The 26,174-nt window shown below is 40.7% G+C and overlaps 1 protein-coding gene across 1 annotated transcript in view; it reads right to left on the bottom strand.

Annotated features, from left to right (window-relative positions):
* Positions 1-10,721: 10,721 nt before the first annotated feature.
* Positions 10,722-26,174, bottom strand: part of LOC134212419 (platelet-derived growth factor receptor beta) — a 538,624-nt gene continuing 523,171 nt past the window's right edge. Inside the window, exons 22-23 of the mRNA XM_062690252.1 lie at positions 21,229-21,334; positions 10,722-11,354 (exon numbers count right to left, since the gene is read on the bottom strand). Of these exons, the coding sequence (XP_062546236.1) occupies positions 11,077-11,354; positions 21,229-21,334 (384 nt within the window). The 3' untranslated portion in view covers positions 10,722-11,076. The remainder of the gene's footprint in view (positions 11,355-21,228; positions 21,335-26,174) is intronic.

Below are 26,174 nucleotides of genomic sequence, written 5' to 3'. Positions count from 1 at the left end.
TGCGAATGGCCAGTTATTGACCGACCCAACTGACCAGCTGAAACGCTGGTTAGAGCTCTTCGAACAACTTTTTCAAGTTCCAGCGAAGCCATCACCACCTCGGAATGATCTGCCTATCTGTCAATATAAGCTCCATCACTGCAAGAGATTCAAACAGCCATCCAAAGCATGAAATCGAATAAAGCCCCAGGGGTCGATCGCATATCAGCCGATATGCTCAAAGCTGACATCAGCTCGTCGTAATATCTAGGACACCGCAACTTTCGCGGTCGACTGGACTCTCCGGCGGCAGCCGGAATCCAAGAGTTCTTTAACCTGGTATTCATTGACTACGAAAAAGCTTTCGACCGTCTCAATCATGAGAATATGTGGGCGCCCAGAGACGCAAGGGGGTTCCTGAAAAAATCATCGGCCCCATCGAGGCACAGTACGAAGCCTTCTCGTGTAGAGTGCTGCACAATGGGGTTTTGTCCGACCCTATCCGGGTCGTAGCTGGTGTGAGGCAAGGTTGTATTCTATCACCGTTACTGTTCCTCATCGTAATCGATGAGATTCTGGTAGGTGCGATTGACCGTGAACCAAACCGCGGGCTGCTATGGCAGCCTATAACCATGGAGCACCTAAATGACTTCGAATTGGCTGATGACGTTGCACCCTTGCTCATCGGCGTTCTTATATGCAAAGTAACCTCAACGACCTTGCCGAGCGCTCCTCTTCGGCAGGTTTAGTCAACAACGTCAACAAAACCAAATCGTTGGATGTAAACACGGTGACCCCTTCCAGTTCCAGCTTCCAATGTCTTGATAGCCAAATGGCGTCAGACGGCGCTACCAAGATCGACATAGGTGCACGGATCAAGAAAGCAAGGGCTGCCTTTACGAGTTTAAGAAATATCTGGAAAAACAGGCAGATGAGTGATCGCACCAAAATACAAATTTTTCAACTCTAATGTGAAATCTGTGCTAGCGAAACATGGTGTGTGTCAGTGGAGAACACTCAACGGCTGCCGGTGTTCATGAACAGATGTCTATGGTATATAATTCGGACCTGGTGGCCTCACAACTGGATCGCAAACAACGAGCTCCATCGTTGTTGTCACCAGAGGCCGATAGCAACAGAAATTCAGGATTGGAAGTGAGGCTGGGTCGGCCAGACTTTACGTAGGGACGGAAACGAAATCTGTAAACAAGCATTAGATTGGAATCCTGCGGGCCATCACAGCAAAGGCAGACCCCGAGGCTCATCGCGGCGAAGCCTCAATAAAGAAATCAAAGAAGTCGACCGAAATCTAACCTGGCAACAGGTTGAAGTGATAGCTGGACAACGCTCAGGATGGAGATCTTTCAAGTCGGCCCTTTGCACCACCGGAGGTGTACAGGACCCATAAGTAAGTGAATTTTTGCTTAAAAAGAAAAACCTACATTGTAGCCGAATCAAGGCTTCGTTTGTTTAACCTTCTGTCTGTGCATCTTATTTCAGCCGGAGATACGGATTTGACATCAGAACTTGAAGATTCACATGCGTACTTTTGCCCCACCCGTTCCTGCGTACTTTTACCCCACAGTCCCAAAATTTATTCAAGTAATGGTTTTGACTTCTTGGAAAACCAACCGGATTGGTGTTCTGCACCATAAAGTAATCTATGCAATAGGTTATTGAAATGGTATAATCACAGACAAACAGACTTAACACAAGAGAAAATACCATCGACCATGACTTCAACGATCAATTCGAATTTGATTGATTACGCAATTCACAACTAGAGGCGCTAGTGTCGTAATCCTTCGGGTTTGACATTTCACTCCAGCGCCTTCTGGTGACGATGTCATATGAAACATCGTTTCGTGTTACATGCAAGATGGTAGTAGAGGAGTTGAGCGATGGATTTTTCAGAAAAAATGTTCAAGCTGTTACTTCTGTTTGTCTGTGGTACAATGTTCACCTGATTGAACGTATATATGGTTATGAAATACTAGTTGCGGAAACACAATTATTTTTAGCAAAATGACCAAAAAATTATCTAACTCCATATCTTCCTTGTCGTTTATTCAAATCGTTCACAATTACACATGATAATAGCACAGAGAACAGACGTTCGTCTTCATTCGCGTGCTTGTGTATAGTTTGTACTGGTTATTTTGAACTATGTCGTTATGCCCCTGTTGCGCGGTGCTAGTGTGCTGATAAATATGGTTAAAATTTGCCGTGTTTTACTTTTTACCGCTAGTGTTCATTCCGAATTACTCCTAGGCTCGCTCCTAGGTGGCAGCACTACATTGTTTATGTAGTGTATGCCAACGCCATCACTTAGTCAGATTGAGATTTTATGTCGGGCAGCCTGCGTTGGCGGCGCTGAGGTGCAATTTAAATCTTTACACACGTTTTTACCGATATTTTGTTCGAGCATCCATGTCTGTTCTCTGTGATAATAGTAGAGTCTATTATATAGCATTCAATAATGCTCGTTACGATTCTCCATATTTATTCATTTTAATAATCGGGAAAGTGGACTCGGGCAGAAAACACAATCCTACGTGCATTGTTTCTGCATGGAAACGTGTGCGTGTAGTGTTGGTTTCGAAGCGGTTCTATCCGTTTAAGTGGCTGGCGGATTCTGCCTATGGACATTGCTATGCGCTGCACACGAACACCTGACACAATAAAAATAAAAATATTAGGCAAAAAACGGCCAGATTAACCTTCTGTCTGTGCTCAAAAAAACTTACGTTGTCTGTGCTCTGGGGTCAAATTGACCCCAAATTGAAATTGCTATAACTTTCTTAATGTTCGACCGATTTTGGATTTTTGGGGCTGTTTCGAAAGATAATTTAATCATCTTTCAGGTCGTTACCAAAGATTGACTTTTGGTGGGCGTGTACATCGCGGAGAGGGGTTTTAGTGAACAAGGGTACAAAAATAGTGATTTTTCATGAATATATTAGTTATATCCGAAAATCCTACCCATTTTGAACTGCACCTTTATAAAAAAGGTTATATAGGAAGGTGTGTGCTTTGAGATGAGGCGTTGATAAGTTTAGAACTTGGCCGCCAGGTGGTGGTATATTTGAATTCATCATTTTAGACTACTCAAGTAATTCCGATATAAAGAATTCTCCTCAGTGTAAATATTCCTATCGCACAAGTTTAAAATTTGTTAAAATGGCCTCTTGATCAAAGGTCGTCTAGTGGGAATGGACTGTCTTGTGACGGAAGTAATAATTGGGAATTTTACAAATAGGCGGAAAATTTGCTGATCTTTGGTTACGCATGTAGACCCAAAGGCCTTAATTCCGGGGTTTTCTTGGATGACCTAAAACATATTCTGTGAACACATTCTATTATTTGCAGCATCGCTGGAACAGGTTGAATACAAAGAAAACTTTTGATGAACTCTACCACAACATTCATGTTTGTCAAAAATGCTACAAACCAAAATACATCAGATCTCACATGAAACAATATACTCAAATATAACAGCTCACTAGCGCCGCATCTTGGAACAAATGCTCATTATATTGAGCACCGCTTTGTAGTCCTGAACATGCTGAACAATGTTGCCGAATACAACTTGGGTATATGTATGAGGAATCTCAAGCTAAAGCAATATTTCAAACATGCAAGAATATTGCAAGTACACTAGCGCCGCCTGTTTGTAAATTTCCTAATTATTTATTCCGTCACATGATAGACCATTCCTACCAGACGAACTTTGTTAAAGACGTCATCTTTACAAATCTCAAATTTGTGCGATAAGAATATTTACAATGAGGAAAATTCCATATATCGGAATTACTTGAGTAGTCTAGAATAATGAATTCAAATATACCACCACCTAGCGATCAAGCTCTAAACTAATCAATGACTCATGTCAAAGCACACGCCTTCCTGTATAACCTTTTTGAAAAGGTGCAGTTCAAAATGGGTAGGATATTCTGATATAAGTAAAATAAGCACTGTTATTGTACCCTTCTTTACGAAAACCCCTCCCCACTATGTACCCGCCCACCTATAATCAATCTTTGCTAACGACCTGAAAGATGATTAAATTATCTTTCGAAACAGCCCCAAAAATCCAAAATTGGTCAAACATTAAGAAAGTTATAGCAATTTCAATTTGGGGTCAATTTGACCCCAGAGCACAGACAACGTAAGTTTTTTGAAAAAAGTACACTGTAGCGCATATTTTCAAGATTTTTCAAGCGAATTTGCACATAGGAGACAGATCTCGGCGAGTTTTATCAAACTACCAAAAATTAGGAGAATTGGTTGAAAACTAAAAAAATGGCAGCCACTCAAAGTGGCCTGGGGTCATATTGACCCCAGAGCACAGACAAAAGGTTAACCTAGCTTACCTTCTGCAATCTGCTGCTCTCGATTTCTGGATAGGCTGCCTTGCCGATGATATACGCCGCTTGGTATGGCTAGTAAAAAGGTTCACCAGAAGTTTGTAATCCGCTTACACTCGTCGCTGTTGAGTGGTCGAATAGAAATCGATTCGGAAATCAGGGCAACGGAATATCAGTAATGTTGCCGTCCGGAACGGGTAGAGCTCGGGCTCATCAGATAGGTATATGAGGTTATGATTGCAAAATAAAAGATATTTTAGTTAAATACAAGATAAACATTGTCGCTGTCGTCGCTGCCCATCTTAAGCTGGGGAGGATAGGTGATCTAAATGTCAATGAAGGAAAAATACATACGATTTGACAGTTAGGTACCACACATATTTCGGACAGCAGAACAAAGGGAACCGAAGCGACAATCTTTATCTGGTAACTAAAATATCTTTTGCCAAAATTCACAGCAAAAAAGTATACAATGGACAAAACATTTTCAAATAAATTTACCCTAACTTACTTGATACTTGATGGGCTACAGCTCTTCGATGAACCTACGCTGAATGGAGTATCCTTCTCCACTAGACTCGAGCCTGGGCCAATCGCTTCCAGTCGCCCTGAACATTGAGCGCCCTCAGGTCCTCTTCAACTGCAAAAAAGCCATCGTGTACGCGGCCTTCCACGAAGCCTGCGGCCTCTTCCGGGTTCTCTACTAAATATTATCTTCGCTTGACGTTCTTCCGGCATACGAACAACGTGACCAGCCCACCGTAGTCTGCCGTGTTGTGAAAGCTTAATAATATCCAGCCCTTTATACACCTGGTACAATTCGTGATTCATGCGACGCCGCCAGATACCGTTCTCCTGTTTACCGCCGAGTATTGTCCGCAGCACCTTACGCTCAAACACTCCGAAAGCTCTCCGATCAGTCCATGTTTCATGGCCGTATAAAGCCACCAGAAGAATCAGAGTAGTATCGATATCGTTTGCAAATCCGATATCGCATATGCGATTTTATGATAATGGTACCGCTTTTTTGAACACCAGCTCTCCTAATCGCTCCCTCGAGCGCTATATTGAACAGTAGATTCGAGAGTGCATCACCCTGCTTTGATCCATCTAAGGTTACAAATGACGTCGATATTTCATCCGCAACCCTTACACTTGATTTCGATCCGTCCAACGTTATACGAATCAGCCGTATTAATAGATGTTATACTTGAATGCAGTGTTGGTCGTGGGGTCCACGGCTCGGAATTTACGTTCTCCGGATCGAACTTCTTGAATAGCGGCCACGTTCACTCCAACCTTCTGCAGTTTACGAACCAGAAGGCTCACTCGTCCAGGTTCATTTAGTGTCCTGACATTCCAGGTACCGAGTTTCCAATCATAGTCCTTATTTCGTTGCCGGGTCGGTTGCCAAAAATAACGTTCTCTTTTTCTTTTATCTCCATTTTTCGTGGTATTTGAGAGGCTTCAGTAAACTACCTTACCGGGGTCGCGTTACCTACATCGCGCTGGTGGGGCTGCCACCTTAGGTAGAGCTGACGCGATACAGCATTTCGTTAATCAGCCGCTGGGTACCAGGCAGACGCTGTTTGAGCCGCACTTCCTGGTGAACAGACGCTCGAGACGTACCTTCTCACTCTAGCTGATGTCAGAAGAACAACAGTGCCCAGGCTGCACTACCAGCTAAGTACACAACCCTTAGCTGGCGGTCTTTTGTCATCGGACGAGTGGACGTGGACGCGTGAGATAGGAACTTGTGGGAACTATAGATAGTGGAATATATAGATGAGCGAAGGTAAATCCTCTGTCTACAAACGAATTGTCAAACGTGTCTCCAATCGAGCATGACGTCACGATTTCAATGGAAACGTTAAGGGCTGTGACGTTATATGCGCGTGTGCACGGGCAAAAAAATCGACTCAGCCATGCTTTCGCTCATCTATAGATTCTACTATCTATAGTGGGAACCAGAGCTCTGTTGGGCGCTCCTTCCTTGATGTCAACCCACCATTTTGCAGACCAAATTTACCCTAATATAAGTTAAGTACACTAGCGCCTCTGGTCTACTTAGCTCATCTGGGTTGCATGATTTAATCGGTTTTTCGGGACAAATATGTCCCGGGTGTTACTTCCTGGTTATCTCTTGATACATATTCAAATCTGTTTGTTTTTCGAATCTAACTTCAACGACAGCCCAGCTACTGAGTTTAATGATTATTTATTCATTTATTTCTTAGACTTAGACCGGAGTGGGCTGTGCAGTAAATAAGTCTTATCCATTCAACTCGGCCCATGCCCGTCGCCAACCACGCAGTCTGCGGATGGTCGGATTGTCGTCGAGAATCATTTTCACCGGGTTATTGGCCGGCATTCGGGCTACGTGCCCGGCCTAAAGCAGTTTTTTGATTTTCACGGTGTGAACGATGGATGGTTCTCCCAACAGCTGTTGGCAACTCGTGGTTTATTCGCTTTCTTCATGTTCTGTCTTCCCGCCATAGAATTTCCTCTCAAAAACTCCAAGTGCACGTTAATTATCCACGAGAATTGTCCAAATCTTCTATGAAAGTGACAGCTTCGGGTTTGCGCGCCCTGTTCAGCAGTTGTGGTCTACGAAATGGTGAGTTGACCTCCGGGAAGAATGCCAAACATTGCTCTGGTCCTCACAAGTTCAAATACTCACGCTTCCACGGGTTTTCCGATGACAAATGACCGCCAGCTAAGGGTTGCGTACTTAGCCGGTAGTGTAGCCCGGGCACTGTTGTCCATCTGACATCAGCTAGAGTGAGAGGCTGCGTCTTGTGGGGTCTGTTGAACTTCTATAAAAAGCTGCATGTGTCCGCTAGCAGGCTCGCTTAAAGCGCACTAGCCTAGTCCTGGTGTTGGGTGGGACTTTAAACAGATTTGACCCGACTGATCGAGCGTCTATACACCAAGGAGGTGTGGCTCCAACAGCGTTTGTTACGGCATCCAGCGGCTGAGTATGAAATGCTATTCCCCGGAAGCTATACCTAAGATGGCAGCCCCATCCCGGTGGATTGGGAGCTTTGAGGGTGATATCAAGATCTGTATGGGCGACTTCAATGCGAAGATCGGATCGGACAACTCGAACCATGAGCGCATTATGGGACGCCATGGTATCGGAAAAATGAGTGAAAGCGGAGAGCTTTTCGCAGAATTCTGTGGTAATAATGACAAGGTGATCAGGGGATCGCTCTTCCCTCATCGACCGGTTCACAAGGTCTCCCGTGACGGCTTTAGATACAGAAAATAAAATCGACCACATCTGCATTAGCCGAAGATGGAAACGGAGCCTTCTTGATGTACGGAATAAACGTAGGGTCGATATCGCGTTCGATAATCACCTCCTCATCGGTGAAATACGTCTGCGCATTGCGCGGATTTGTCGGCAGAGGGGAAAGAGTTGGACGACGACCATACAAATGCCGGACAAAACCTAATATGTTCTCGAATCTTCCACCAAACAGTAATTTTGGGACGCTAAATTCATTTTGAGGTTAGAATTGGTCGGGGTTCTGCCAAAACACACCAAGCGCCAACAAAAAATCACCTATTTTTCTGTCCAAGATTTCGTTTAGTGGATTTAATTGATCGCAAATCGTATCGAATATCCCCCAACCCCATAACTGAGGATAACATACATCAAAAACACGTGTGAACTGATATGGAATGATTCCCGTTTTCTTTGTGCGAACAAAATTTTACAAGTCAATCAAAAAGCCGCTTGGTTCGGTTTGGCTGAACCCCGACCAATTGTTATTCAACATATACTATGCTACTCGAGTACTTCTGAAGGCGCAAGCCTTAAGGTCTGAAACATTAACAGCGTCCTCATTCTACATCGAAGCAGTCAATTTCCAGCTTTGGAGCAACTAGGAGCAAATCACCACACTAACCACCGGAAAGTAGACAAAAAATAGGTTTCAATACATGATACCAGATCGTTCCGAATCGTTCCCGAAAAAACTTTAGTCAAATTTTCTTTTTCCATACAAATTTGTTCGGGAGATGCTTTACAGCATTAACTTCAACAAGCCACCAAAAATTAAATTTACAAGCTACAATCATCAAATTTTGGAATCAGTTCATTTAATATATGTGTGAAATTAAAAAAATACGTGTTTCACGAAACGAACAAATTTTTTTTTGAGGTTTTGTCCGGGTTTCCGCCATTGTGCGACTGGAAGATGCCACGGTGAAACGGTCCTTCGTTGAAGAACTGGAGACGCGTGCTGCATATATTCCGAAAGGTGGCAGCGTGGAAGACCAATGGACCGGACCAAGAATGAATTCGATCAACTTTTTCGAATGCCGGCCAATAGGATCCGACGTATAACACGCGTCAATACCGAAGCTCCATCACTGCTAGAGATTCAATCAGCCATTCGAAGCATGAAATCGATAACTGGCGAGGCATTATGTTGCTGTGAACCGTTCTCAAAATTCTATGCGAAGTGATCCTAGCCTGGATTCAGGAGAACATCGATGCGACTCTCCGGCAGCAGCAGGCCGGATTCTGTGCCGGAAGATCCTGTGTGGACCATATTGTCACGCTCCGCATCATTCTAAAGCAGGTCAACGAATTCCAAGAGTTCCTTTACTTGGTATTCATCGACTACGAAAAAGCTTTCGACCGTCTCAATCACGAGAATATGTATGGCGCAAGGTGGTTCCTGAGAAAATCATCGGCCTCATCGAGGCCCAGTACGAGGCCTTCTCGTATAGAGTGCTGCACAGTGGGGTCTGGTCCGACCCTATCCGGGTCGTAGCTGATGTGAAGCAAGGGTGTATTCTAATACCGTTACTGTTCCTCATCGTTACCGACGAGATTCTGGTAGGTGCGATTGACTGTAAAACAAACCGCGGGCTGTTGTGGCAGCCTATAACCATGGAGCACCTAAACGACTTCGTATTGGCTGATGAGCTTGCACTCCTCGCTCAACGGCACTCTGACATGCAAAGTAAGGTCAACGACCTTGTCGAGCGCTCCTCTTCGGCAGGTTTAGTCATCAACGTCAACAAAACCAAATCGTTTGATGTAAACACGGTGACCTCTTCCAGTTTCACAGTAGCCGGGCAATCAGTGGAGAATGTTGAAAGCTTCCAATATCTTGGTAGCCAAATGGCGTCAGACGGCGGTACCAAGATCGACATAGAGGCGCACGGATCAAGAAAGCAAGGGCTGTCTTGCGAGTTTATGAAACATCTGGAAAAATAGGCAGATAAGTGAACGCAACAAAATACGAATTTTCAACTCTAACGTGAAATCTGTGCTGTTATACGCTAGCGAAACATGGTATGTATCAGTGGAGAATACTCAACGGCTGCAGGTATTCATCAACAGATGCCTGGCCTGGTGGCCTCTCAACTGGATCGCAAACAACGAGCCCCACATCGTCGTTGTCAAAGGGGGGGGGGGAGGTGTGCTGGACAGCACTACACGTAGGGGCGGAAGGTTAATCTGTAAACAAGCATTAGACTGGAACCCAGCAGGACATCGCAGCAGAGGCTCTAGGCGGCGAAGCCTCAATAAAGAAATAAAAGAAGTCGACCGAAATCTAACCTGGCAACAGATTAAAGCGATAACTGGACATCGCTCAGCATGGAGATCTTTCAGCATTTGTAAACAAGTTCATTCTCGGCAGTGTCACATGAAAAGGCCTATTAGACAAACGAAAGGAAAGCCAAATGGCTAGAATAATTCGACGATTACACATCAGGACGATCCGTCCTCTTTCAGTTCTCTTTGAAATCTCAATCAGTTGGTCATCCTTTTTTTAATCATGAGGCTAACACGATGATACTTTTATGCCCAGGGAAGTCGAGACAATTTCCAATCTGAAAATTGCCTTGAACCAGCCACTCTTAGCATGGTCTTGCTTTGTAGCCGCGCGTCTTACCGCACGGCCAAGTATGGCCCCAGACACCAGATTACCAAGTCGAATTCAAAATTTGCCGAACAAGTGAGCAAAATAAAGTCTTGAGGCAAAAAGGATCACGAAACTCGTAGTCAATTTAAAAAATAAACCAGGTTGTCTGTTGGCTCTAGCTACGATATCTACGTAATGCTGTTTGAATGACAAACTTACACATTGAAAATTATGTTAGTCCCAAGTATCATCTGTAGGATCTCTATGTAATTACATCTGACCTGGCAACAACGGAGTAACAATCGTGTACGGTCCAGCATGCTCAATGAGCTACACTATTGCTCATGGAGACCAAAACTCAATTTACGGAAGTGTAAGAACATCTCAACCTCGGCTTATTTAGCCTACCTCATCAATTTCGTAATATATTCGGTAAAAAGTTAGAGGGGGAATTCGGATAGTTTTACAGAAAAAGAAAACAAAAAAATAAGATTGTTAAAAAAAATTGTACAATTTTCAGCCACATGTTGCTGTCTAAACATTTAGCTATATTAGCACCAGTTTTCCCTTGAAACAGGGCCTTAAAATCGTCCGTTACAGTGTAAAATTTGTTCAAGGGATACAAAGCGGTACGAAACATCGTGGAATGACTAGTGGTACGGTTTGACGGTTGCATTTTCGCGACCAGCTTAAGTAGGTGTAAACACTTCCAAATATGAACAATTGTAAAACTTCACATCTATTGCTACAATCAGAAGCACAACTCTTTAAAATTTTAAAATGTATTATCGAATCACTCGCAAACATCACAAATCTTATTCGTTAGTCTTTTTTTTGGCTTTTCATTTATTGTTAGTTACGGTTTGCTTGATTTGATCCGATGTCGGCGGAAATACGTAGGTGGGCTCAATTTCGTTGAAGTCTATATAAATTCGTCGATGTGGCTCCAGCGATTTGAAGATGTCGGCAAATGAGGGACGATCGTCCGGTTCGGTCTTCCAGCAGTTCAGCATCAACTCGTACACCTCGACGCTACAGTTTTCCGGTTGCTCCAGTCGATTTCCGTCATTCAGGTAGGCAAGCAGCTCATGGTTGCCGACTGTTGGATATGGGTAGCCGCCTGGTAAAGAGTGAAGCATGGTATTATCACGTAATATTGCACTGCAGAGAGATTGTGACGCATCAGTTAAACGGAAAATTCGGTTAAAATTGATTTGGGTTTAAAAAAATAATTCAAACGTTATAGGGGCAGTAGGGGCAATATGAACATACGGGGCAATATGAGCCACCCTCATTTTGAGCTTATTGACAAGTTTTATAATGTAAAAGTTATATGATCTTTAAGATGATGCTCCACATATGCCTCAACGTGAAAACCGCATTAAAATTTAATTCAAACATGAAAATACACTTGAAAATGTAAATTTTCGCTGCATAGGCAAAATTATTATAAGATTTGAAGTTTATAAATAAGGTTTTGACACAAAACTGATTAAAATACAGGTCAGAAATACACCACAATCAAAAGATATATTAAAATTGAATATTGTGCACACAAGTTTGTATTGATACAAATTGAAATTTATCAGAAAACTTTTTTTTTCCAAAACCAGTCTCTATGGGGCAATATGGGCATACCTGCACAGAGCAAGGTATCAGGCCTTAAAATGCGAAAAAGTTCAAATTTCAGTAGTCAAATACAAGAATATTATCATATATGTAAGATTCATTACGGAAAAATTACAACAGCGCATTACTGCGATCGAAACAGAAAAAATTACCATTGACCAATTGAAATATGGCTGTTCCAACGGTGACGAGTGGCAAATCGGTTCAGTCTGCTGTTGTGTGGTTTATTAATTCTATTTGGTATGGAATATTCCAAACAGTTGTAGGAATATCATATTCTTCCTTATTACGATACTTTTTTCGCCTAAATAAACGTTTTGGATGGGTGGCCCATACTGCCCCAAATGGTGGCTCATATTGCCCCGTATAGTCGGGAACACACATTGAAATCAATACATTTTCAAAAGTGCATTCCAACAATTTCCAAACGCATTTTTCGTCATTCATCGAAGTAATATGAAAGGTAACATTCTCTAGTATAAGTCAACTACATTTGAATGATGTTTTTGAGCTTTTCAGCGCTTTTCGGCACGATTTCCTTAGGTGGCCCATATTGCCCCGATCACCCCTAATTGTTCTACAAAAAAAAAATGATACTAGAAGTAACAAAAAACATTAATTCGCCTGGCAAAAGCGTTCTTAATCCGCAATCATTTACCGATCAAGCAAAGCCTACCAACCATCATCAAAATGTGTTCGTTTTTTTCGAGCAGAGCCCGTTAGACCGTACCAGGATTACGCCCGGACGTGTATTCTGCTCGCGCTTTATTAAAAAGTTTTCTCTGAAACTCGTACTCGATTATGCATATGTACAACATGATAGATTTAGTTCGGAAAAAGTATTGGAGGGTAACCGCCCCTTCGGGAGGCTTTGATCCCACGACCCCAGTACGCTAGACAGGTGCTTTCCCTACTAAGCTACGAAGGACCTCCGTCGTCCTCCGCAGCTTAGCGGGTACTGATGAAACCAAATTCCGAGCACCAGGTACCAGCTGAACTCTTCGTCGGCTGGGAGCGATACCGGCCCGTGCACCGTGACGTGACACAGTGCACCAAATGCTTCACTTTCGGGTATGGCAACCGGAATTGCCACATGGCTGTGCGCCAGTGGCGTAGCCACGGGGGTGGTTTTGGACATAACCCCCCCCCCCAAAGACCAAATTTTTAGAAGAAATTTTTTTTTTCGCAAAAAAAATTGTTCGGAACCCCCCCCCCCCCCCCCGACCAATTTTTTGGCTACGCCACTGCCGTGCGCTGCAACAAGTGTGGCGAACTGCACCCGACGGATGAGTGGGCGCCAACTGTGGCGAAAAACATTGGACCACTAAGAAAGGCTATCTGAAACGCGCGGAGTTCCTGGAAATCTGAAGAGTAGCATCTACCAAAGCCCATCCGAAGAGGAACCGTGTTCTAGTGATCGACGAGGTGAACCTTTCTGCTATCACGGCTCCCCGACGAGCGGTACCAGTACTGCACCACCAGCTCCATCCTCTAGCGAATGGCCCCGCTTCCTCCTCCTGGATTCCATCGGCAGCCGGAGAATCAAACTGACCCGCCGGAAGAATCTGCTCCGCTCTACACTCCGGAGCAGCTGATGCCGATCGCGCCACTCGGCTGCGCGGCTGCAAAACCCGTTTCGACCAGCTCTTCACTCTTGGCATGTTCATTATTGAAAATGGCTGCTAGGGTGGGCCTGGTCAACTGGAACGCTTGCTCGCTCAAGAGCAAAAGCATCGAACTGGCTGATTTCTTCGAAGAGAAGGAGATCGACGTGGCGTTCATAGCTGAAATGCACCTTAAACCGGAGGTGAGCGTCCACATCTCGAACTTCTGCATCGTGCGACTCGACCGGCCGTCCAGGGGAGGTGGTGTGGGCATCGCACTTTGATATAACACCAACTGTCGCCTGATGCCAAGCTTCCAGCTGAGTATGATCGAGGCAATCGGTGTCGAAGTGACCACTCCCGTCGGCACAATCACGCTCATCGCGGCGTACTGTCCAACGCTAGCCAAAGCCCGCGATGGATCATCGGCTGCCCTTCAGAGGGACAACGTCAAGCTTATGCGAAGGTAAGGCCAGTATATCATTGCCGGCGTCTTGAATGCCAAACAGCAAGCCTGGGCAACAGTCGCGGCAATCGGAACGGCCGGCACCATCCCGAGCAAGAGAAATTGGCTCAATAATACCTAAATCTATTATTGGTAACATATTCTGTTATGAACTAGCCCTGCATAGGAAATAAAATACCAAAGGAAAAATACCAAAAACTAATATGCACAATACTTCAGCCATAACATACTCAGTTATTAAATTGAATTTCAATACCAAATGCATAACCAATTATTATTTGTTTGGTATTGAAATACCTAAGCATGTTATACCTCAAGTATTCTGCATATAAGTTTTTAGTATTATTTTTTGGTATTTTACCTCATACCAATTTCTGTTATCGAGGTCGTCGCTCCTGCTCGGAGCGGTCCGGTGTCCACGCAACCCTCGACCTATACATAATCAACATGAACGACCACGTCTCGCAGCCGGTCGTCTACCAGGAGCTCTGTTCCGATCACTATTTGGTGGTGGCGGAAGTGGGCTCCTCGGTCAAACGGCATCAGCAGCTCCGACGGAACTACCACCGAGTCGACTGGGCTGGTTCCAAAGGTGCGTGGACAACAACGTTGACTACGAGGTGCGGCCAGTAACGCCTGAAGCAATCGATCGGCAGCTGCGTTTCATCGAGGAGGCGATCTCGGTGGCCCGAGAGCAACCTGTACCGACGGCTCGGCAGGTAAGCAACTCCCTAAACATCGACACAATCATCAAAGATTTGATTTGATTGCGGAATGTCACTCGCAGGCGGTTTCAGCGAGCTTAAGGCACGCTGCATTCGAATCACAAAAATTATCAAGGCCAGAATGGTGGACCCCAAAAATAATGATTTCTCGAATAAGATTCGCACTCTCCCAGATTATGCTAAGCCGTTCTGGAAAATGACCAAAATGCTAAAATCCAAGCCTCGGCCCATTCTACCTTAGATCCCACTAGGCAATAATGGCTCTAATGATCGCTTGATAACTCCTGCAGAGAAGGTCGCCAAATCATCGAAGATCATGAAGGCCCCAGGCTTCGACAGCATTCTGAATCTCGAGCTCAAACACTTGAGTGCTCCGTTTTTAAGCACCTCTCGCTGATCTTAATCAGTGTCTACGGCTCAGCTATTTCCCATCGTCCTGGAAGTCAGTGAAAGTCATCCCCATCTGAAAGCCAGGGGAGGATCCTTCCTCCCCCAAAAGTTATCGTCCCATCAGCCTTCTCTCAGGATTATCGAAGTTATTCGAAAAAGGCTTGAATTCACTTAATCACTATCTTCATATTTGCCACATTGGTCAGAATGCTCGAAGCGGTGGGTGCAGTTGACCACCACAAACATCAAATCAGAGACTAACCCGCAGGCAAGCTGGCGGCCATTACAACTCGCGGAAAACTGGATACTAAAGTTCACTTCGGATTTCTTAGTGGATATTCAAAGTCATTAGCTTTGACTAGCGTGCTGAAGTGACAATGTAGCAAAAAATCAGGAAAAAGAGCCTGAACAAAGGATACGACCAATTCTCAAAGTAATCTAAAATTCCTTTCAGCTGATTCCATTATTTTGAATCTGAGGTGCACAACTGTCTTGATGTTCATGTATAATTTTTTTCACATTTGAATCGGGAAACTTAGTGTTGGTGATGGAGAATCGCGAATAAGTATTAAAAAGGGCAAAAAACATTTTTTTCTCAGTTTTCGAAAACTAAAATTGCAATATCTCAAAAATAGCATTCGGCGTCAAATACATGTGTTTTCTTGTAAATAGTTAATATTTCAAGAATGAGCCACAAACAGTTTCCACTTAAACTTTTTTATTTTTAACTACTCCGTTGACCTGATGTCGTTAAAATGTGTATTTTGAAGTCAAGTTTTTGTGGTAAAATTTTGGTGATAATATAAATATGGGTTTTTTAGACATTTAATTTTTTTTATTTGAATATTATTTTTTTTGCCTGTGTAATATTTTCTTCATTAGTTCCTTACAGTTCTTTTTCAGACAGTTATTGCGTACTATTACGGGAGATTTTTGACGACGAATTTGCGGACACTGGATCCACTCGCACGGACACTGTCGCGGTACCGAGAAACGATAGTGAATACGACGGACCGACTTACTGGAAGACTACAAAATCTCACTTGTCATAAGACGTACAATCCAATTGAATTTCACCACTTAATTGTTTCTTGACAGATGCGTATTTCGACCTCAACAGTAAGGCCGTCTTCAGTGTCTCGTACTTGACTCGGCTTAAGTGGTGGAATTCAATGGGATTGTACAAACTCGTCTTATGACAAGTGAAGACATTCCACTAATAAGCTCAAAATAATTTTCTTACCACAAAATCTGTTTTTTCGGATTGTGGTAAAAACTCGATTAGAGAAACGCGCACTTTAGTGGATGATGGCTTCTATTGAACAGATATTGGGTTTGTTTTCATGTTGTCTATTGGCGACTAAAGGTTGCATGAAGAAGAAGAAGAAGTCGAAGGATGATATTTGAAAAAAAATGCACGGAATGGATATGCATATGGAAAATTTATTAAAACTCTTCTCAAAAATTGTAGAAGCAATTTAATTAAAAACGGAAAGCAGTACGGGGCTGGACTTTGCTTGTACTGTGTATCAAGGGTGATATCACGAAATAAAATTTGAAATCGAAAAATTGCCTTTATTATGCAGTAGAAGGAAAGTCCAACCACGTACTGCTAACCGTTTTTAATTAAATTACTCCTAGAATTTCTTAGAAGAGTTTTAAAAAACTTCCCGTATGCTTCCCCGCGCAATTTTTTTCAAATATCATCCTTCGACTTCTTCTTCTTCGTGCAACCTTTATTTGCCAATTTCTTGTGGGTTATGGGATTATTCGAGTAGAGTTTAGTGTCTGTATGTGTGTGTTTAATTACAAGTTTCAAGGTAAGTAAGAAGAAGAAGGTAGGTAATATTTATAATCTAATTCAATTGTTGTTTTAATTTGTATAAATTCATTTTATGTTTCCAGGTTCATAACACGTACAATAAACGGTTTCTGAGATGCAATTTTTAAAAATTAATTTGCTCGAAAACACTGTTGACTAAATTACTCGAGTGTCGATTTTTTAAAGTCTAGTACGCTTGATCAAATTACCATAGTAAATTTGACAGATGATTTAGTATGGGAGAAATGTCGCTTTTACGTACGGAATATTCTTCCGTAAGGAAAAGTGACACCTTTATTTACTTTGCCCAGCAGGCGTTATTAGCGTTACGAATTTTTTTTCTACTTGTCAGCTCCGTACTTCTCGCAAAATTCCAGAGCAGAATCATTCCGTGAGAATTCCGTATTCAGATTATAGGAATAATATTGTGCATTTAGACAAAAACTGTTTGTATGACGCTGATGAACTGGCTGCCAGGTCCACTTCCGACGAGATTCACACGGAAAAGTAAAATGAATATGCAGCATTGCACGGTGATATCTTTCACAAAATCGAGCTTGTTTTGTCGCTGGCACCAAATTGAAGTTCGAAAGTCGATCTCCACACTTCCGAACGCTCTTGCGACAATGAGTTGGTGTCAAATTGGGTCCTAAAATGAAGAATCGATATTAGATTTTCTTTAAGGGAACGATGAAGGTAATCATTCTAAACGTGTCAGTTTTTCTTTAGACTCAAAAATTGAAAAGAACATTGTTTAATTTGAAATTGAAAAATAGATGAAAAATGCTTCCTCGACATTGTCGGTCTTGTTTGACGTACAGATTCAAACGCATTAGCAAAACACCACAGGGCACTTGACTCAACCTTTGACAGTTAATATATGGGGCTGACGTTTTGGGCTGATGCTAGGATAGGATGTGACAACTCAATTGAGACTGCCTTGTTGTTTTTTAGTCGGTTGCTCTGACGAGGTGGTCGCCAGTGCAGCCAAAGTAATTTGGTTCAAAATCTTCCAAATATCATGTATCAAAATTTAATGTTTTTCTTCCCGTTCCATCCACTATTTATGTAAGAGAAGTAAAAGACTAACAGAGAGAAGTTTTCGCTACTGAAAAAATGACTTTGACATCGAAAATGACGGAAAGGTGAATGATAATGCTTAAAATCAACAGTTTTGAACCTGTACAACCCTTGAGAATAATTTATATGGCGTTTGCAGTTCAATATAAATTTATTTCTTACCAAAAAACTGGAACTCAAACATTTATGTATTTTGCTTAATATCAACTTTAAAAACCTGCAACACGGCCAAACTAACAACATGCTGCCCTACGGAAAACGCGCCGCCACCAATCGAAGTAATCGATTGTCATTTTCAACCAATCAGCAACCGGTACGATTGTGACAGCAAATCGGTACGATTTTTACTGACTACTTGTCACATCCTATCCTAGGGCTGATGGTTCATTCGTTCTGAAATGTTGCACAGCCCAAAATTTGCCTTAAAATGTCTTAAACACAAAAATATTATTTTTACTAATTTAGAATTTTACCAGAATTTTTATAACAACGGTACAAGTATTCTTGACCGATGCACTATCGTTTGCAACCATAAACGAGGTAGGGCTTTAGGACCCAATTCAAATTTTGTTTTGACGTTCATGATGTCGGAAGTAAGTTCGGAAGTAAAACGTTGGAATTCGGAATACAATTTAGCGCTGGCGGCATAATATGAAATGTGGAACATGATATTTGAAACACCCAATATATCCAAAACATAAACTGCTATTATTTTGAAGAATTTGAGCTAGTGTGTAAGTTTTTAACGAGTGATTAGAAAAATTAAAAACGGCCTCCGCTGTTATTATTCTGAAGACAGGTGTAGGTGTGGCCGATTAACAATCATAGGTATTGAAATACCTAAGCGTGTTATGCCTAAAGTTTTTTTTATATATTAGTTTCTGGTATTATTCTTTGCAGGGTGGCCACTGAAATTCGATTTTCAAATTCCCGGTTTTTTCCCGCTTTTCCCGGTAATTTTTGTCAAATTTTCCCGGTTTTAATTTAACTTGAAAAAAATCATGTTAAGAGTTTTTATACTTTAACTAGATATTTTATTTTCTGACCAAACCGGAGGTTAGTTTTATATCGAAGCAACTGATAATTTGTAACAAACCTTTAAGTTAGATACATGAAATTACCAGCAACGTGTTATGCGAAAATGGTTTTTATAAAAAGGCACACTGAAATTGTGTGCTTCGTTACCATGTAGTTAGTTGTAGTTAGTGTTAACCGGCATTTAATCAATATCGAATTGTAATTCTACATTGGCACCTAATTACAATGTTTTAATTTTTTTCTTAGAACTTGCAACTTTGCAAAACATTCGTATTTTTTTCTTGGATGCACATTACAACTTTCGTTAGTTTCTGACGCACTGTCAGTCACTGCACTGGAAATTGCATGCCAGTCTAGAAGGGTTCTTTCTTCTTAAAGCATAAAGTTCACAGAAAGCATTAAAGTTATAGTTATAGTATAGCCGACATCTTTTTGATGTTCAGCTCTCGAACGTCTCCATTCAATATTAGTATATTTAAATGTTCTAAGCTTTGGAACCTATTCATTATTCCCCGTGTAACAAATTAGAAAACTGTCTTAAAGTATCTTTTTCACCATCATAACCTTCTATAATATTAGGTTAGTTGTGGAAAAATACTGAACTAAGGATATTTTACTCTTCAGAATATTATAGATATATTCACAAAGTATTAAAAAATTATCATTTTCAATTATTTGTAGAATTTTCAAATATAATTCCGAACAGAAGACGAGCTTGGTGGTCTAGTGGCTACCGCTTCTGCCTTATAAGCAGGAGGTCGTGGGTCAATTCCAGGCTCGTCCCTTTCCTACTTTGTATTTCTATCATAGTTCTTTCTTTGTTTCACGTTATACCAGCACGATTCCTACTGTTTTAACATTCCACACTAACAATTCTAAAACCTCCCGTGGCACCTATGAAAGGTCGTAGAGTTCTCTGCATATTTCTTAAGTAGGTGTCCGACTAACCATCCTTCCCCTTCCCCAGCATTCGCAAGGACGTGGCCAGGACAGGTCTGGACTATTGGAGAGTGCATTGCTTCCATCTAAGAGATAGTGATTATTCCCAAATCAATATATGTGGTAACGGATGAAAGTGCTTGTACCACCTACGAATTTGTGCGAATTGCTCAATGCTAATGTTAATTTTCAAATATAATTCCAAACAACTCTTGAACATGTGTTAAAATATATATTTTTACCATCTTCATTTTTTTTTTAATTGTGGGCAATTGTAAACTACATACAAATAACAGCAGTACAAAGGCAAACTTGGACATTAAATTCGAAAGAATTAATATTTCGATATTCGATTCTATGCTTTTATACCTTCCTTATAAAATAATATTTATTATATATGGCCGGGGTTCTACCAAATCACACCAAGCGCCAAAAAATTACTCATATTTTTGCCCAAGTTTTTGTTTAACAGATTTAATTGATCACAAATAGTATAGGTCCTATACTATAGGATATCCCTCAACCCCTTAACTGAGGATATCCTACAACAAATGTACGCATGAATTGATTTGAAATAATTTCCGTTTTTCTTTTACGTACAAAATATCACACGTCAGTCAAAAAACTGCTTACTCGAAATTGGAATCAAAATAATCAAAAGACAATTGGATCTAGAAAAAAAACTTATTTTTTCTAAGTCACAAATGTACTAAAATCAAATAACTCAGTTAGAATGCGATTGAATAAGGAATATGTGAAAATCTTTCCCGTTTATATCAACTCCATTAAATACTTTGGAGAATTTTGAATGTAAGGTGTAAAGAATTAATTTTTTCCCGGTTAATGTTCTGAATTCCCGGTTTTTCCCGCTTTTTTCCCGGTGACTTCAATTTCCCGTCTTTGTCCCGCTTTTCCCGTTTTTCCCGGTTCGGTGGCCACCCTGTCTTTGGTATTTTACCTCCTATGCAAGGCTAGTTCATAACAGAGTATGGTATCAATAACAGAAGGAGGTATTTTTGAGGTAATTTCTCCTGCTCGGGTCTCATCGTAAGACCATTTGCTTATAATGCGAACGTGTAGCCAACTACGCTACGGGACCCCCTGTAAGGTATCAAAAACAGAATAAAGTATTATTAAGTTACTTTCTCCTGCTCAGGTAAGTAATAGCTTGGATCGCTATGATTAATCTTCATAAATATTTCAAATTATACAGAAAACATATTTTCAACAAGAAAATTGAAATTGCTTTTCAATGGCAATTAAGCGTCATACGAACCGAAAATGAAATGCATTTTACTTACCCAACGTTCCGATTTCCCACAGAACGATTCCAAACGCCCACACGTCGCTTTTGCTGGAGTACAAGTTGTCGCGCATCGCTTCGATGGACAGCCAACGAAGTGGAACCTGGAGGATAATAAAACAATTTACACATTATTATTTCATTTCGGAGTAGGTACATATTGTGGTTTACAGCTGAGCGACAGTTTATCGCAATGCTTTTTGGCTGCCTCGAGGTGCGTTTGGATATAGTGCAGAGAAAACAGACTGCCGTAGATGCCGCACCATTGGGAATTTGGTGCACATTAATCGGAAAAATAATTTTACCTAGTAAATAATTGAGCTTTTTAAATGAAATGACTCCACCGATACGATTTGTGATCAATTGAATCTGCTAAATGAAATCTTGGGTTGAAAAATGGGTATGATTTATGGTATGATTTGGCAGATTTGGCTGAGCCCCGGCTAATTAGGATGCGGCTTTCGTTGAGCGAAAGTTCTTGAATATTCCTTCTAGCAAGGTAGCGCTTAATGGGGGTAACAATTTACTCAGTATAATGAAAAAAAAAAACAAAATTTCCTCATACTGGTTTCCTTGCAAACTAGAAAAGGCTTGTGCAGGCTCAAATTTTCGGAAAGCACTCAGAACATGAGACAGATTCAGATGGGCGTTGTGGAGTAAAATCGATTTTCTGGACCACCCTCCTTAGCCGTGCGGTAAGACGCGCGGCTACAAAGAAAGACCATGCTGAGAGTCGCTGGGTTCGATTCCCGGTGCCGGTTTAAACAATTTTCGGATTGGAAATTGTCTCGACTTCCCTGGGCATTAAAGTATCATCGTGCTAGCCTCATGATATACGAATGCAAAAATGGTAACCTCGCAGTTAATAACTGTGGAAGTGCCTAATGAACACTAAGCTGCGAGGTGGCTCTGTCCCAGTGTGGGGATGTAATGCCAATAAGAAGAAGATGGGGTAACCAACCCTGGTGGGCACTCTGATGGAGAGTTTGCCTCTCTCAGGAGGTGCGAATCTGATTTAGAATCTGTTCAGCATAGAGTTGCGTCTGTTTCCCATGTTGGGGGCGGTAGATTATAGTTCAAATTCTAGCGTGTGACTCTAAGGAAAAGCTCTCTAAACATTTGAGAGGTTGGTGAACTGGATTATTTAATAAGCAAAACTAGAGTCCTATAAGTATAATAAGTATTATAGTCACTGTAAGCAAAACCACAGCAAACAAAAGGGACTATAGTGATTTGAAGCTCGGTATATGAAACTGCAGGGCTGTTACAAACTAATCAAATTCCAATCCGCGTAATCCGCAACTAACGAAATGAAATCCGCGACTGCAAAATGAAAACCGCGACAAACAAAAATAACATAGAAACACATTTCAATGCAAAAATTTCAATCCGTTTGCCATATAGGGTAGAATACGGCATTGGCAGGGTGCGACAGTTGTTGGCACCCTCAACAATATTTGCGTTTTCCAGCAAACATAAACTATTTATGAACATAATTTTGATTCAATCACACAATTTCAAGTCTAAGCTTTCATTTGAATAAGTTGTTTGTGTAAAAGTAGCAAGATTTGATGTGTTAATCACCAAAACAAATTTGCACCTACGAAATCCTTGCGAATATTACATTGCCAAAGAAAGCAGCCCTCGAAAAGCAAACTGTTACTTACTTTTTTGGATCGCCTGTTTTTCCTCTTTATTGCGTATGACACGCAAATCAAGTACGTAAACTACTTTTTACACTTTATCACCACTTGATTATCACCACAAAGAGCAAATTTATGCAATATTTGCTCTATGTTTCACTAAATAAAATCTGGACTGTTCGTTTTCTTTGACAGCAGCACACTTCGGAATAGAGCGAGAGAATGTGTTTGTGAGCATATCAAACACACGCTAAAAAATATGATTTTAGCAAAAATACGAACAAAATATCCGGCGATGGCATTTATTTAAAAAAAAGTGTTAAAATATAAATGCTTCTATTCATATTTTTACGCAGACCATGAATTATATCAAAAGTGATAGCAACACCGTAGTATTTTAACCCTTATGTGGCTGACAGGACCGTTTTCTTTTTGCAACTTCAATACTTTCCAAGCTTATTAAAAAAATCATAACCATTCCCGTTCCTACATAGCGCATTTCAACCATAAATAATTGCCTACTTTTAGGGTATTATCTATTATTCAACTGTGAAACGTAGTGCAAGAATGGGGTGGTTCCAGCGGCTGGATAGGACAATGCTGTCCATTATTCAACATCTGAAGACTCACGATGTGGAATATATTGTTAATATACTATACTATCAGAACCGACGAGCTTCGTTTCATCTAAAATTGATTAATTATATATTTTTTACATTATTTAAAAGACGGATAAGTATTCGAAATTTGCAAATTGTGATTCCATTTTTTAGATTAATTTGGGAGTCCCCCTTCCAGAAGAGGGGGGTTCTAATACCATCATAAGAATCTTCATCGTTCCCAAAAACCTCTGCATACAAATGTTCATACCGTTTCCTGGTCTATAAGGGCAGTCAGACAAAAATTCATTCTTATGTGTATAGATTTGGTTTTACGTAGTTTACGTCGAGCGGTCGTGTCTTGTGCACAACCACCATGATTTTTTTTGATGAAACAAACATATCATGTAAGGACCGCAAAGAGCAAGTTGTATATTTGAAACTGGTTGATAGACTTTTGCTTACGACTCTAAGGCATTACAAAAGACAAGAGATGTAAATCTTAGCAGTGGACAAAAAGCACATAAGTTCCCTTCTCCAAAATGGCCAACATTATTCAAATAGGTTGAAAATGGTAAAAGTTATAAAAAGGTCAATATCTGGGTACACAGGTACCCTATCTGCCATTCACGTCTGTTTTTTTATGGCTGCATAAGGGTTAAATTTGTTTTACTATGTGTTTAAATGCTTTTGCCTATCTGTCTACATGACATAAAATTGATGCCAAGGCTAAAAATTCATGTTTTGTTTTAAGCCAGTTTTGATAAACAATAAAGTTTGTTCCAAAATTGAGTGAAGCGAGATGAGCGTGCGGCCGATTAATATGAATGAATTTTACTACTGGAGGATATAAACAACCAGCATTTGGCACCAATACATTACCAGTTTTCTACTTCCATGTCTAGTTGCTGAAGGGAGCAAACTCATTGCTGATAAAAGAAATTGCTATGCCAATAGAAGAAACATTTACCTGTTACATTATGTTAAATTTACTGAGTTTGTGGTGAAAGCTGTTATATTTAGTGAACACCAATCATCAAAGAAAGAGCATGCAAATGTATACCAGTTAAACTGTACCTGTGTTTTAGTGTAATTATTCATTATTTTTATCATTCAATTTGGCGAATGTCTTAGACTGCCAAGAATAGGTATTTTCCCCTATATCTAAACTTTGATCAATAGAGAAATGAAAGAATTTATGCCGGCATGAAAGAATTTATGCCGTGAAATGTTTTGAATGAATTTATATAGCAGAAATAATTTTATGGATTATAAATGAATGAATCCTTGTGGAATTGATTCGGATGTTTTTTTCGCAAGCGTCCATTTTTTTAAAGGTTCTACGAGCGATTTTTGTTCAATCACAAATATTCGGCCGCTGAAACCCAGATGAGTAAAAAAAAATAAAAGTTCTGTTAAGTGCTACCTTAATATTAATGAGAAATTTTTGGAGAATTTTGTTTGTGGCTAAGAGAATTGCCAAATTTGTTTCAATCCTGGATATCCTGAAGACATGAAGGACGAGGGTAGCCTCCCGGAATAAGTTGAAGTACGAAGTTAGAAATCATAGCCAACGGAATCCTGTGAGTTCTTTCCGATTTACATAATACATTTATCCCATTTGACAGGAATGATGGGATATTTTTTGCTTTAAATATGTTCAGTTTATTTATAGATTCTTCTCTAAACACTGCTAAATCAAGCTTCAAATTAATAATATTGCTGTTCCAGAGAAAACTCTCCTCTTTACGGTTCAATTTTTAAATTACCGCAGCTGTCACTTCATACTTTCTCTCTGCTGTGTGGCATGGCATTCTACGATGACAACGCCAAATATCAGCTTTTTGTTTCAGTGTATTGAAGATTTTCAGGCTTGCGGTAGAACTTTGACAGCTGCGGTAGAACTTTACGGAATCCGCAAAATGGAAAATTTTGAAAAGATCCGCAATATATCTTTCAACATTTTTTTCCATTTTTAATTTGAACCCGGAATTGTTTTTCATAAATTTAAATTTATTTATTTTTCGCACTAAAAAGTTTATCCTTCTGGTGGTATAAAGTTTTATTTTTAATATTTTATGACATGAATCAACTATACTGACACATTCAAGCAATCAAATAAAAAAACTGGTTTTAGCTTGGCACGTTTGAACTACAATATCCGGTCGATGGAGCAGAAAAAATTGTTGACGAAAGCCATTTTCTAGATTATGGTAGAATGGCGGTTTGCTTGTTGTGTGTATGTCAAACTTCTTCGGTAAGTTCTTTTTTAAGTTTTTCCTGCACCTACATAATTTTTATTGTGAGCAGTTCTTCGCATCCCTTTCTCTTAAAATAAGATGCTTCTTCGAAGTTCTTTTAAGCGCTACGGAAATATTGCGCTGTATGCAAGGTTCTATTAAACGCAAAAGCATCAACCGCGCCACGTATCGGGAAGTCTTAGGGCCGATGTCCACGTAGCGGTTTGACGCGTTACTCGGCGTTAAATCAGACTGGCACACGGCAAACGGTAATTTATCGCAAAACTACTTTATAGTTACTAGCTTTACAGTTACATATGCCGAACTTAACAGTAAGGCCTCCCACAGCGTTTCGTACTAGATTCCACTTTTTAGACAAGGGAAGCATTTCATTGACTAAAATTTGGAGTTTAATATTTATTGTAATTGATGTTCTAAATTTTCTGCTAATTTTGACTGAAA

The sequence above is a fragment of the Armigeres subalbatus genome, chromosome 2 (genome assembly GCF_024139115.2).
Source record: "Armigeres subalbatus isolate Guangzhou_Male chromosome 2, GZ_Asu_2, whole genome shotgun sequence".
In the NCBI taxonomy this organism is placed as follows: Eukaryota; Metazoa; Arthropoda; class Insecta; order Diptera; family Culicidae; genus Armigeres; species Armigeres subalbatus.
This window is presented reverse-complemented; position numbering and strand designations above follow the sequence as displayed.